This window comes from Bufo bufo, chromosome 1, assembly GCF_905171765.1.
Source record: "Bufo bufo chromosome 1, aBufBuf1.1, whole genome shotgun sequence".
NCBI lineage: Eukaryota > Metazoa > Chordata > Amphibia > Anura > Bufonidae > Bufo > Bufo bufo.
In genome coordinates, this window is record NC_053389.1 from 609,906,796 (window position 1) to 609,921,452 (window position 14,657).

Sequence of the window (14,657 nt, forward strand, 5' to 3'; positions counted from 1 at the left end):
GCACCTTAAGGCTACATTTACACGAGTGAAAACAAAATGTGACTTTTTTTTTTGTAACAGACATCACAATGGTAGTCTATGGGGTCATTCTCACAGCAGTTTTTTTTTTGGATGGCCAGTGAATAACTGATGTAAAAAAAATAGAACACGTTCTATTGTGTCCGTTTCCAATGACCGACGGCCCTATACAATTGCAGGGGACTGTTTTAAAATGTCTGTTTCTCAGAAAGGCATCAGTGGAAAAAATGTCCATTAAAAACAGACTATTTCGCCTTTTTAACAGCAGTTTTTTTTCACGGTCGTGTGAATGTAGCCTAAAGGAAAGGCACCTCCGGAATCGTTAGTTAAACCCCTGATAAGCAGATAGACTAACCTAATCTGCAGCAGAAGCTGACAGATAGAATCATCATAAAAGTAGGTAGGACTGTGTTCTATACAACCAACTAGTAAGTTACAGATCTGAAGATCTGACGACCATCAAGGGAACACTGTATACGTAAAGTGTATAACCTTGGGTTGGTGAGGACGCCTACAAATCATGCTAGCTTAACATTATTACAATATTTTCTATTGCAGATTCCATTCTGTCCAACCTGAAATCAGTAATACACTTTCATTACTTTGAGCTTTTCTTTCCTGCAGTCTGATCTTCTACAGATTGTAATTGGTTGCTGTGGAGCAGTCAGGCTTTGTAGTTTGGACTGCCCCTCACAGTAGCCATTAGGATGCATACGGGTGAGGGGTCCAAACTACAAAGCCAGACTGCTCTTGATTATTTAAGGCTAAGTTCACACGGCAAAATCTGAGGCAGAAATATCAGTAACAGGTAATTTTTGCTGGCAGATACAGTCCTGATCAAAAGTTTAAGACCACTTGAAAAATGGCAAAAAATCATATTTAGCATAGCTGGATCTTAACAAGGTTCGAAGTAGAGCTTCAACATGCAACAAGAAGAAATGGGAGCGAGACAAAACATTTTTTGAGCATTCAATTTAATAAAAACAACGAATAAACTGAAAAATGCTGTTTTACAGCTGATCAAAAGTTTAGGACCACACCTCCAAAAAAACAAAACTAAACCCCCAAAACAGAAATCCAACTTCCAAACATGAACTCAGTAATGAGTAGCTCTGCCGTTATTGTTGATCACTTCAAAAATTAGTTTCGGCATGCTTGATGCAAGCGTTTCCATGAGGTGATTGGGAACATTTCTCCAAGTGGTAAAGACGGCCGCACGAAGGCCATCTACTGTCTGGAACTGTTGTCTATTTTTGTAAACTTCCCTTGCCATCTATCCCCAAAGGTTCTCAATTGGATTTAGATCAGGGGAACACGCAGGATGGGCCAAAAGAGTGATGTTATTCTCCTAGAAGAAGTCCCTTGTCCTGCGGGCATTGTGTACTGTAGCGTTGTCCTGTTGAAAAACCCAGTCATTACCACACAGACGAGGGCCCTCAGTCATGAGGAATGCTCTCTGCAACATCTGGACATAGCCAGCGGCCGTTTGACGCCCCTGCACTTCCTGAAGCTCCATTGTTCCACTGAAGGAAAAAGCACCCCAGACCATTATGGCACCCCCTCCACTGTGGCGGGTAGAAAACATCTCAGGTGGGATCTGCTTGTCATGCCAGTAACATTGGAAACCATCAGGACCATCAAGGTTAAATTTTTTCACATCAGAGAATAAAACTTTCTTCCACCTTTGAAAGTCCCATGTTTGGTGCTCTCTTGCAAAGTCCAAACGAGCAGTTCTGTGGCGTTCAAGGAGACGAGGTCTTTGAAGACGTTTTTTGTTTTTGAAGCCCTTTAGTCTCAGATGCCGTCTGATGGTTATGGGGCTGCAGTCAGCACCAGTAAGGGCCTTAATTTGGGTCGAGGATCGTCCAGTGTCTTGACGGACAGCCAATTGGATCCTCCGGCTTAGTGCTGGTGAAATTTTTTGGGGTCTTCCACTTGACTTTTTTGTTCCATAACCCTCAGGATCATTTAAGAAATTCCAAATGACTGTCTTACTGCGTCCCACCTCAGCAGCGATGGCGCGCTGTGAGAGACCCTGCTTATGCAGTTCAACAACCCGACCACGTTCAAAAAGGGAGAGTTTTTTTGCCTTTGCCATCGCAACGCGTGACTACCTGATAGAAAATGACAATGAATCCACATCTTTGCACAGATTTGGCCTTTTAAAAGGCATGTGGTCCTAAACTTTTGATCAGCTGAAAAACAGCCTGTTTCAGTTTAATCGTTGTTTTCATTAAATTGAATGCTCAAAAAATGTTTTGTCTCACTCTCATTTCTTCTTGTTGCATGTTGAAGCTCTACTTGGAACCTTGTTAAGATCCAACAATGTAAAATATGATTTTTTTGCCATTTTTCAAGTGGTCTTGACTGTATATAATTTGGTGGAGGTTTTAGAGGAGTTTTTACAGGAGTATTAGAAGAGTAATTGGTTGAGGTTTCCCTGCTTTCCCATTGACTTCTATGAAATTTTCCAAGCAGTAACATGTCGCTTCTCAAATCAGCTACTGAAAGATCCTCTACCATTTTACACTGTGCACAAGGTGGTGATTCTAACTTTAAAGTGAAAAGGAAAACTGTTGGTGAAGTTTTGGTTGTGGGTGTTTTCCACTGCTGAATCAGTGGCAGATTTTAGCCGTGTGAACATACCCTAAGAGTTCGAGTCAGCAGGAGAAAAGCTCACAAGCTAATCATATAGTACGTCGTATATACAAGTATTTATTTCAGTAAATACTTGTATATCTCATGAAAGAAGAAGTCTGGAGCACCTAATTCTTGTGCTGTTCCTATTATTCGTCGCAAATACATAAAAAATTGCCAGCTGGGTATTACAATTTCTCGTCAAAGGAGTGTGTCCCTGCACAATCTCACACTGTCAGCACGGATGGGACAATGTCAGACTGATAAAGACACCTCCAGATGGTAACACCTAGTTGTCAATTCAGTCATAAATTTCTAGAACGGCACAATAAAAAGTTCTTAGAAAAGATGCTTCAAATTTATATTTCATGGATATCCAATTATTACCTAAGACAGCCATATAGGAGAGGTGACAAGTCCTCTGTAAACTTTAAATGTAGGGTTACTAGCTATTTATTAAAAGTCATTTTAAAAAGTTTATGTATCTATGTAATTTTTTTCCCCAAAGAAGAAACTTCTGGGGCCTTGCTAAGGACCAGCAAGGACAGCTAAGATTTGGAACAAATTTACTACTCAAACATCTACAAGATTTTATGTGATTACAAAAGAACGTTTTTTTTTTTTACCTAACTGAAATGTCGGTGCATATAGTGATTGCATCTTACATCACTGTTTTTGAGGACATCTACATTGTAATGCGAGAACTGCAGGCCTCTTTGGCAGCATAGGGGGCGATCAAGTTCTGTCAGTACAACTTATTCCATCAATGACAGCCAGACAAAGAGCTGTGAAAGTGCATGAATGAAAACACATTTTTTTTTTTCCGAAATCAAGTATTAGTGGAGGGATGGGCATATGTGAAGTTTCAGGGAATGAAAAGAGGTATTCAAAGTTTTTCTGGAGAGGCCGGGACTGGACGCTCCACATAGAACAAAATGTAGGCTTTTGCTTTCATCACAGTCTCCTCTTCAGTTAGGATCACTGTACCGTCGTTGAAATGAAACCAGCGTCCTTCATGGGTTGCATAGGCTGTGTAGTGACCAGAGCCAACACTGCCCAAGAACAAAGAAAGACAAAATGGTGAATACATGTTCCTTTAAATTGTATTATTTAAAATACAAATAACACAACAGTCACAAAGATTCATCCAATATTTAGACAAAAGCAATATTACTTCAATTATTATTTTTTTTTTAAATAGCATAAAATCTAGAAGAAAAAGTAGCATAAGAATGTAAAGAAGAGTATATTGACAGAAAAGTGTAGTGCTTACTTCAAAATACAGTGTAAGAAGGTTAGATTAGTAAGCCCTAACATCATCATTTATAGTATAAAATTGGCATAATGCTATAAATACTTGAAAGCGTTATTAGTAAAGATGCTATGCCACTCGTAAGGTATGAAATGTATTAAGAGGTGCATATTGTGCTGTCCATGCACCTGAAACTGAAATGTATGCCAGCCTATAGCTAGTTTAGTAATGTGCCAGGCAGTGGAGGCCCTGCCCCCTTTTGCCAAGCCCCCCCCTCACATTTTCTTTAAAACAATAATCTAAAGTGTGACACTTCAGTGAATGCTTTGACCTGTCAAATTCCCAGTAGCAGTCATATTACAGGTCAATCAGCTGTCAGCATGTAGAGGCAGTTAATAAAGGATTTATATATTATAAGGGTACAGCCACACGGTCAGGTTTCTGCATGCAGTTTTAGAAGCCAAAACCAGTAGAAGCTGCATCTGTTCTTTTTACTTTCTCTCCTTTTATGAGCCACTCCTGATTTTGGCTTCCAAAACTGTGTGCAGAAACCTACTAAGCTATTACCTTCTGTTCAATAGACTTTGAATAGGAAAAAGGGTCCCCCATTATTGTGATCAGTAGGGGTCCCAATGGCCTTACTCTCACAGACCAGACACTTCTCCGCTATACAATGGATTGGTTATAAGTGTCAATCGTGGGAGAACCCTTTTTAGGGTACATCCTCATCTTCAGGTTTCTTGGTGCAGTTTTGAAAGCCAAAACCAGGAGTAAATTTTAAAAAAAAGAGAAGAAGTCCATTCTGTCATTTACACTCTCTCTCCTTTTGTGATTCGCTCCCAATTTTGACTTCCAAAACTACATCAGGAAACCTGACCATGTGGCTGTACCCTTAAGATGCACAAATGAAAGAAGTTTTCCATGCTCTTGATAGGTCATTAAAAAGTGGTTGTGCAGCCAGTACATATTGATGACCTATCAGTATCTGAATGGTGGAGGTCCAATTCCCTGCACCCCGGCCGTTCAGCTGTTTGAATGAGAGGCGGCGCTCGTGCTAGTGCCACATCCTCTTAAAGATTACACTGCGCGTCATCTCAGAGGTGAGGTGTTATTACAAGCGCTTGTTCCAATCACTTGAATGGGCCGAGCACTTGTAACGACACTCTGCCGCCGAGACTTCAGAGACGACGCGCAGTGTAATCTGGAAGAGGAAGCTGTACTTGCACGAGTGCCGCCTCCTCTTCAAACAGCTGATAGGTGGGGGTGCTGGGAGTTAGACCCACACCAATCAGATATTGATGACCTATTGTGAGGTCAGGTCATCAGTATATGCTGATTGCACAAGCCCTTTAATATCCAATTGATGGGGATCAGACACCCCTCAAACCCACCTATCCCTACACCCTCTGACACTGGCTCTTAAATGGAGCAGGAAGAACAGATCCATTCAAAGTTTAGTGGCCGTGCTGGTTTACTGCAGCTCAGCTCCCTCTGAAGTGAATGGGAGCTGAGCTGCAGTAACTTGGCACGGCCGCTAAACTTTGAATGGAACAGGAAGTACAGCTCTATTCAAACGGCTAATTCCAGCGCCAGAGGCTGTTGGGACAAGCTGATCAAAGGGGTACAACGTGTCAGACCGATTGGATATTAATGACCTACCCTAAAGACAGGTCATCAATATCAAGAGCCTGCAAAGTAATTTAAAATCATTCTAAAACAGACTAGTCAAAACTCAGAAATAAAGTATTTTGGAATCAAAGGCAGTCACAAAGACAATTGTTTAGGTCATCTTACATGCTACCTAATGACATGTATTAGTTGTGCTGAGAATAAAACAGCTGCCTGAATCTGTTCTGACTGGAGTCTCGTATTCCGTTACCACCTTCTGGTCCTTAGAGCCAGGGAAATGAAGAAACAACCAGAACACTTCATGTTCATGTGCTTGAATTTTTTAAAGCTATGAAATAGTACAATATACTGTAGAACAGAAGGCCTAAGACATGCTGGAAGAAACAGCTGTCAGACAACCTCAACGTAAACCCGAAACAACAAATGTGCTCTGTCTCTGCACTGACAACTGAAGACACAAGGACGAACAACTCAGTGTACTCACCCTGAACCATGATGAACAACAACAGCTGCTAGATCATAAAGGCAACTTTCTGGGCCCATATTTTCTGGCTGAGAAAAGACGACAAAAACATCTTTTAGGATGGTTACACACAGCGTCTGCAACTGGTGTTTTTATGGCAAAAATATGCTGCAGACCTTTGTCTGCTGCAAGTCAAAATAGTGTTGTTTTTTTTCAAAACACTGCATGCTTAAAGGGGCTGTCTCACTTCAGTAAGTGGCATTTATCATGTAGAGAAACTTAATACAAGCCACTTACTAATATATTATTATCCATATTGCCTCCTTTGCTGGCTGGATTCATTTTTCCATCACATTTTACACTGCTCGTTTCCATGGTTACAGACCACCCTGCAATCCATCAGTGGTGGCCGTGCTTGCACAATATAGGAAAAAAACACTAGCCTATGTGCGCTCCCATGGTCCCGGCCACCAGAGAGGCTGATGCTGTTTCCTATGGTGTGCAAGCACGGCCACCACTGATGGACTGAAGGGTGGCCTGTAACCTTGGAAATGAGCAGTGTATAATGTGATGGAAAAATGAATCCAGCCAGCAAAGGAAGCAATATGGATACTGAAGTGAAACAACCCCTTTAAGGTTTTTTTCAGAAGCCCAATAAAAGGTTTGAAGGAAGCCTTACATTGTAAACATGAGTGTTACAATGGCGGTTCATGGCCGCCACTGTCCCGTTTATGTGAATTAGCGCTATTGTTCAATGTATCTCTCCTCAGTTGCAGTACTGCAAGGGTTAACCTTCTCTTGCTCTGTGAGCTGCTGCCAGGCTGTTTCCAAGTGCTCATCAGCTGCTCCTATATATACTGGGCTGTTTCTTAGCAACAGATATCTATAGATCTTTCTAGGCCTCTCTAGCTTGCTGGAGCCTGTAATAGAGCTCTATTCCGTTTGTCTGTCTGTGTACCAACTTTTATCTGTTCCCTGGATCCTGACTCTCTGATGTCTGACCTTATTGTGTCTTCTTCACCGTACTGACCCCGAGTTGCCTGCCCTGCCCTCTGAACTGTTTCGTGGATTTGCATGTACTCTCGTTGCCCTGAACTATTTCCCGACGACGTGTATTGCCTGATCCCTCAGTAGGTCAGCAGCCAACCACACCAGGACTATTCCAAGAGGTATCAGCCTAGTGACTCCCCTGCAGTGAAGGCCAGAGGCCTGAATCCCTCAGGACTAGCCTAGTTGGTTGGGTCCACACTCACTGCCCATAACAATGACCCTCTGCATGTTTATCTACATTATCAGTTATTAATATAATTGTCTCATACGGATAGAAGGAGCCAGTAGGAGATGATTAAACATGACATGCATTACCTCCAATAAAAAGCACTTCATGTCCAATCCTTGTAGTGGAAACTCTACGTATGTGTCCACCTTGTTTCTAAGGTATGCAGTCCAATGAAATCTTTTCAAATGCAAGCAAAGCACCTGCAGATACAGGAAGCAACGTGAGTCACGTGGTCACAAACAATGTAAAGGGGTTGCCTAGTTATAAAAAGCTATTGTTAAATACCCTAGTAGAGCAATTGGTGTTAATCAAGGGGGGTTGTAGTTCGTGGCCATTTTCTTTGGCCAATTCATGAAGGTCTCAAAGAGCATTGTCTCTCTCTCTTTCTCTCAGGATCTGGCACATTCATGAATTACATAAAAGACTCATTGGTTTCAATGGCCATGTAATGCTCTGTTTCCCCTTTTGTGACATAGGGAAGACTGTCAATCAGTGATAGGACCGTCTCCTTGTATGAGCAGGAATTTAAATGAATGAAGTAAAAGTTTTACAGAATCTTTTCTTATAAAGTGCTAGATCAGTCTGCTCAGCAACATGCTGCCTGTAACTTGCATTGCTTTTCATGGTGACAGATTCCCTTTGACCCCTCTGCACTTCCGCCATGAATGTAAGGCAGAAGTCTGGTCTTTGACATGGTGCCGACTCATGAGCTGATCTGTGTCTGGGATCAGAGTCTGTCACCAGGAAATTCTTTTTAAATCAGTTTATTTTTTATTGAAATAAACATTATGACATGAATATCATCAAGGAGTCCGTAGTTTTTTTGTATAGTCGGTCATAAGTATATCAACTTACAAAAACATTGGTGTACGCAGACACCCATGACAATTTATGGTAAATCAAAATCTATATGAATATTGCAGCATTTAGGTAGTTGAACGTTGAACCTTGTATAAAATAACACAATAACATCAACTTGAGCAGAGAGACATCCGTACCAGTATGTGTAAGAGTAGTTATACAATTGGACGCCAAGACAGTTCCGTCCATCTACAATAGGCCAGCCTTTTGAACATTATACAGTAACTGTACGTTTCCCCTGGAGAGGGAGTGTAAGGAGGACATTTGTCCCTGTATACATTCTTGAACTAATGCCTGGAACGCTAGCTGTGCTGACTCAACCCACCCCTGCCATAACGATAGAAACTTATTTGGACATTTTTCGTTTAGGCCTCTTTCACACTTGCGCTGTCCGGATCCGGCGTGTACTCCACTTGCCGGAATTACACGCCGGATGCGGAAAAACGCAAGTGTACTGAAAGCATTTGAAGACGGATCCGTCTTCAAAATGCTTTCAGTGTTACTATGGCAGCCAGGACGCTATTAAAGTCCTGGTTGCCATAGTAGGAGCGGGGAGCGGTATACTTACAGTCCGTGCGGCTCCACGGGCGCTCCAGAATGACGTCAGAGCGCCCCATGCGCATGGATGACGTGTCCATGCGATCACGTGATCCATGCGCTTGGGGCGCCCTGACGTCACTCTGAAGCGCCCCGGGAGCCGCACGGACGGTAAGTATGCTGCTCCCCCGCTCCCCGCTACACTTTACCATGGCTGACAGGACTTTAGCGTCCCGGCAGCCATGGTAACCATTCAGAAAAAGCTAAACGTCGGATGCGGCAATGCGCCGAAACGACGTTTAGCTTAAGGCCGGATCCGGATCAATGCCTTTCAATGGGCATTAATTCCGGATCCGGCCTTGCGGCAAGTCTTCAGGATTTTTGGCCGGAGCAAAAAGCGCAGCATGCTGCGGTATTTTCTCCGGCCAAAAAACGTTCCGTTCCGGAACTGAAGACATCCTGATGCATCCTGAACGGATTTCACTCCATTCAGAATGCATTAGGATAAAACTGATCAGGATTCTTCTTGCATAGAGCCCCGACGACAGAACTCTATGCCGGAAGACAAGAACGCAGGTGTGAAAGAGCCCTTAGCGTATACTCCCTTTTCTAATCTCAAAATTATATTCATCCTATTAATGAACTCTTGTTTTGTGGGAGGGGTCTCTCGTATCCAGTGTTTAGCTATTAGTACCCTAGCTTGGAACAGGAGTGTATAAATACAAAGGGAGTTCCTGTCTCCCAGTCCTGGAGAGTCCAGTATCCCCAGTATACAAACCCTGGGGTCAATAGGTAGACGTATCTGAGTTGCCATTGTTATATGTCCAACATCCTCCCAGTAGGATCGCAATCGTGCACAGTCCCAAATCATATGGAGCAATGTCGCGTCCTCATCCCCACATCTGGGACATTTTGAGTCTGAACGCACTCCAATTCTGAAGAGAAATTGTGGAGTTCTATATACTCGATGTATGAGATATAATTGTGATAGTCGCTGAGATTCACTAACCGTCAGAGAGGGAGTGAGGGCCAAAATATCTGTCCATTGTTCCTGGGACAATGCACCAAGATCCCTCTCCCATTGGACCCTTGCCTTAATGGTAGTAGAAGAGGAGGAGAGATCTATAATATGCCTATATAGCTAAGATATAAGGCCCTTAGTAGTGTCACCAGGAAATTCACTGGTACACCAGGCTTGTAGAGCTAGCTCAGCTAAATGTAAGGATATCTTTCACTTATCGATCCATTACTTAAAACCCGTCATCAACTTTATGCTGACCTCATTGAGGGCAGCATAAAATAGTGACAGAAATGCTGATGTCAGCGGTGTGTCACTCATGAGCTAATAGTAAGTGGTTGCCGAGAACCAGCATCATAAACATTAGAGCTCAGGCCTTAAAAAAAAAAAAAAAAAAGAGTCAAATCTACCTGAGAAGAGTCATGGTTATTCCTAATCTCCTGCTCTCTCACCCGTCTGCTGATGATTGGCAGTTCTCTCCTAGAGAGAAAGGGAGAAAACTAGGTAGAAGCCTGTCAGTCATCAGCAGGTGGGCAGGAGAGCAGGAATTCATGGATAACCAGGACTCTTCTCAGGTAGATTGGACTCTTTTCAAGGCCTGAGCTGCAATGATTATGATGCTGGTTCTCAGCAACCACTTACTATTAGCTCATAAATGACACACCACTGACATCAGCATTTCTGTCACTATTTTATACTGCCCTCAGTGAGGTCAGCATAAAGTTGATGACAGGTTCCCTTTAAAGGGGTTGGCCACTCTGTTAGCACTTATTAAAACTGAACAGAAAGTAGGGAGATACTACACTTACTAATATCTTCTTAAGGGTACTTTCACACTGGCGTTTCTGGGTCCGCTTGTGAGATCCGTTTCAGGGCTCTCACAAGCGGCCCAAAACGGATCAGTTCAGCCCCAATGCATTATGAATGGATAAGGGTCCGTTCAGAATGTATCAGTTTGGCTGCGTTTGGTCTCCGTTCCGCTTTTGAGGCAGTCACCAAAACGCAGCTTGCAGCGTTTGGTGTCCGCCTGACGATGCGGAGCCAAACTGATCAGTCCTGACTTACAATGTAAGTCAATGGGGAAGGATCCGTTTTCACTGACACAATATGGTGCAATTAAAAACGGATTTGTCCCCCATTGACTTTCAATGTAAGTCAGGACAGATCCGTTTTGACTTAGACTTTTTTTTTTTTTAAAGAGTAATGCAAACGGATCAATTCTGAACAGATACAAGCGTTAGCATTATCGGTGTGGATCCGTCTGTGCAGATACAAGACTGATCCGCACTAAACATAGGTTCGAAAGTAGCCTTAAATGGGTTGTCCGGGTTCAGCTCTGAACATACCCTTATTTTCATCCAGGCAGCACCCCTGAGGCCATTATCGGAGCATCTCATGCAGGGCACGGGCTCTTTTGTTTATCATAACACACTGCTGGGCGGAAGCTTCCGCCCGGCAGTGTGTTCGGTGACGTCACCGGCTCTGATGGGCGGGCTTTAGCACTGCCCTAGCCGTTTTACTGGTTAGGGCATCGCTAAATGCCGCCCATCAGTGCCAGTGAAGTCACCGGGCTTCCTGGCAGCCCCATGGAGAGCCCCGGTACGTCACCAGATCTCCTAAAAATGCCTTTGCCCTGCGCAATTTAGCGCAGGGCAAAGGAGAGCATCGGAACATGAACTGCTCCGATGCTCAAGTCAGGGGGGCTGCCGGGGTAAAAATTGAGGTATGTCCGGGTTCAGCTCTGAACCCGGACAACTGCTTTAAGCAGATGTGCCTGGTTTTCCTGCTATTGGCAGCCACGACCCCTCCTGTACTGCGCTCACAGCTGCCTGGAGGAGCTACTTCGTCCATGCCTGAAGGAGTGTGCTGCTGTCTAGGTCCTAAAAGCACCCTGCTTGTATCAGAGGTGCTTTCTGCCTCTCCTGGCTCTGCAGAGCTAAAATAAAGGAAATCTGCAGGAGGAAGGGAGACTGAGGAGAAGCTGTGATGGCTGATCTGACTGCAGGCTCTGCCCCCTCCGTTTCCCCTGTACTGAGAGGATCCTGCTGTATGTAGGGATGTAGCAGAGCCAGGGAAGCGCCGTGGACCACAAACTGTGAGCAATCCCAGTGTCTGTCTGGTTTATGGCCCCTCTGCTCTGTGTTCTTATCACAGACAGCATACTGTATGAAAAGATGTGTGACCCCCTGTATACAGTGATATATGGAGACCCCTTATACTGTATACAGAGATGTGAGAATGCCTTAGGGTCCATTCACACGTCCGTAGTGTATTGCGAAACCGCAATACACCAGGCCGGCACCCCCCTATAGAAGTGCCTATTCTTGTCCAGACAAGAATAGAACATGTTCTATTTTTTTTCAGGAGCCGCGGACCAGAAATGCGGATGCAGACAGCACACTGTGTGACACCCCCCAATCACTGTATATAGAGATACATGACCCCCCTCCCCCCCATATACTGTATACAGAGATGTGAGACCCCCTTATACTGTATATAGCAGGGATGCTCAACCTGCGGCCCTCCAGCTGTTGCAAAACTACAACTCCCAGCATGCCCGGACTGCCTATAGCTATCAGCTTACAGCCGAGCATAATGGGAGTTGTAGTTTTAACAGCTGGAGGGCTGCAGGTTGAGCATCCCTGCTATATAGTGATGTGTGACCCCCTGTACATTGTATATAGCGATGTTTGACTACACTAGTTTCCACTTTTTTCCCATGGTGAAGGGTATTCATATATTCATAGATGCAGAGATGATTGATAGGCCGTCAGCTGGGAGTTAGTTATGTGATGATAGACAGGAGGTTCCTACCTATGTGAGCAGATCGATTAGTACAAATTTATTCATCAGAGTTCTTGTTCAACAAAGGTCTGTCCACCGCTCAACAGGCCCTCCCTCCTCCGACAATCCGTGCCCCAAACCTGGCAAAAATGAACATAAATTTGTTGGGGCGACTGGCCACGCCCCCTTCCTGCCATTGTCACGCGCCCCCCCCCCCTTTTTTTTTTAAGGGTGTAGTTAAAAAGGCACAAACACATAGTTTGAAGAAAAAGGTGCAAGATCCGGCTCCATATAACAAGTAGTCCTTTATTTCATGCGGTATAAAAATCCAAACAGATGCAAGGTAAACGGTCCACACGTTTCGGACCACGTTTTTCCAGTCCTTACTCATGTCATGAGTAAGGACCGGCATAACATGGTCCAAAACACGTAGAACGTTTACCTTGCATCCATTTGGATTTTTATACCACATGAAATAAAGGACTACTTGTTATATGGAGCCGGATCTTGCACCTTTTTCTTCAGTCTATCCACGGCCGTGTCCAGGCTATACCCGTGCTCCTAACAAGTGAAGCAGGTGAGAGCTGCCTTTCTTCTAAGCCTTTAAAGGCAGTCTCACCTCCATATGGCCATATACAGCGCTTACATTGCCCTACAGCACATCTATACATGAATGTTATGGTGTCTTTGTCTTTACACTTGCAGAAGCTGGAAAAACGAACTTTGATTGATATGCAAATGAGCACTCGCAAGTGCCCAGGGGCGGCGTTCACGGTGTTGGTGCCCAGGCTGCCCTGCCTTTTTTCATTGTTCCCCCGCCCCAGCCTCTGCATACGCCCGCCCTCCTATTCCCTTGCATCATCCTAAGGTCCGGCCGAGATCCCGCGCCTGCGCACTGCCTCGCCGGGCTGGAGCATGCGCACTGCGATGCCCATTGTTGGCACGGCATCGCTTTAACTACTGCGCATGCTCCGGCGAACGGGGCAAAACCATTACATTCATGTATAGGTGTGCTATAGGGCAATGTAAGCGCTGTATATGGCCATATGGAGGTGACAGACTCCCTTTAAACACATAGTTTGCAACTTTCTAATACCACTTTTCAGGAACAAGGGAAATGATAAATCTCCCTCTCTATTCATTCTGTTCATGGCTTCTATCCGGTGGCGCATCTAGAAATGACTGGGTCCCACAGCAAATTTATGAACAGGGTACCCCCTTCCCCCCAGCAACATATGTGTGATACATTAGTATCACATTCCTGTGTGTGTTGGGTAGTGACCTCTCTTTACTGCTTGGGACTGGGGCATTCTTTCTATTGCTATGTCTGTACAGCAGTTATTGATATTATCTGAGGGGCTCTTGTCTCTATGGAAACAGAGGTGGGCGAGGATGTCATGTGACTGCTCCTCTGAAGATGCTTGCTGCAATGCATGCTGGGATTTTTACTTTCACTTTGCACACAGCGGGTCTGAGGAGCTCCTCCAGGGAGGCATGTCATGGTGAACAGGTTAGAAGAATGATATATAGCCAGTACATGTCACATGATAGAAATACTTCATGGTTTTGGCTATTGTCTGGGGCACTTTGGATTTATGATACTTAGGGTGGCCAACCCCTTTAATTCTGGGGGGGGGGGGGGGGGGGGGGAGTACTGCTTATGCAAATAAGCAGTTACATGTACTGAGGGTGGGACCAAGCCATTCTGTGCACCATTGCTCCTCCTGCTTCCAAGCGTCTTTCTCTCCTTTTTGATTGAGGTGAGATGACAATATATAGCCCTGTCAATCAAGAATATATATTTGGAATCACTGTTAGCTTTGGTTCTTGGAAAGGCAAGTAGGAAAAAACAAAAAAATAAAAATTGTTTTTGACAACCAGCCCAGATCACATGTAGTTTTATAATTGGCGTCATTAAATATTTTGACTGCCTTGAGCCTATATTTGGCATGACAAATAAATGGGATTGCAGAGCACAGAATGGATTTAAAGAGCCTCTGTCAACATGATCAACCCTATTAAAATCAACCATACTGCCAGTTGGGTTCATCATGCTGATTAGAACAATGCCTTTCTTTTGTCTGTATGTTAAACAGCTGCAGAGATCTCTACATTTTTAATCACATGCTAATGAGCACATTGGAGCACCAGGGGGTAGGGATGAATCCTTAAAGCACTG

At 44.1% G+C, this 14,657-nt stretch overlaps 1 protein-coding gene across 3 annotated transcripts in view; it reads right to left on the bottom strand.

The window, feature by feature from the left end:
- Positions 1–300: 300 nt before the first annotated feature.
- Positions 301–14,657, bottom strand: part of USP3 (ubiquitin specific peptidase 3) — a 52,602-nt gene continuing 38,245 nt past the window's right edge. For 2 of the 3 annotated variants that reach the window (XM_040413656.1, XM_040413657.1), the window contains exons 13-15: positions 7,365–7,478; positions 6,021–6,088; positions 2,395–3,707 (exon numbers count right to left, since the gene is read on the bottom strand). In XM_040413656.1, coding sequence (XP_040269590.1) covers positions 3,542–3,707; positions 6,021–6,088; positions 7,365–7,478 — 348 coding nt within the window. In that variant the 3' untranslated portion in view covers positions 2,395–3,541. Of the gene's footprint in view, positions 315–2,394; positions 3,708–6,020; positions 6,089–7,364; positions 7,479–14,657 lie in introns of those variants that run through there. The other variant, XR_005775562.1, reaches the window with a different exon arrangement.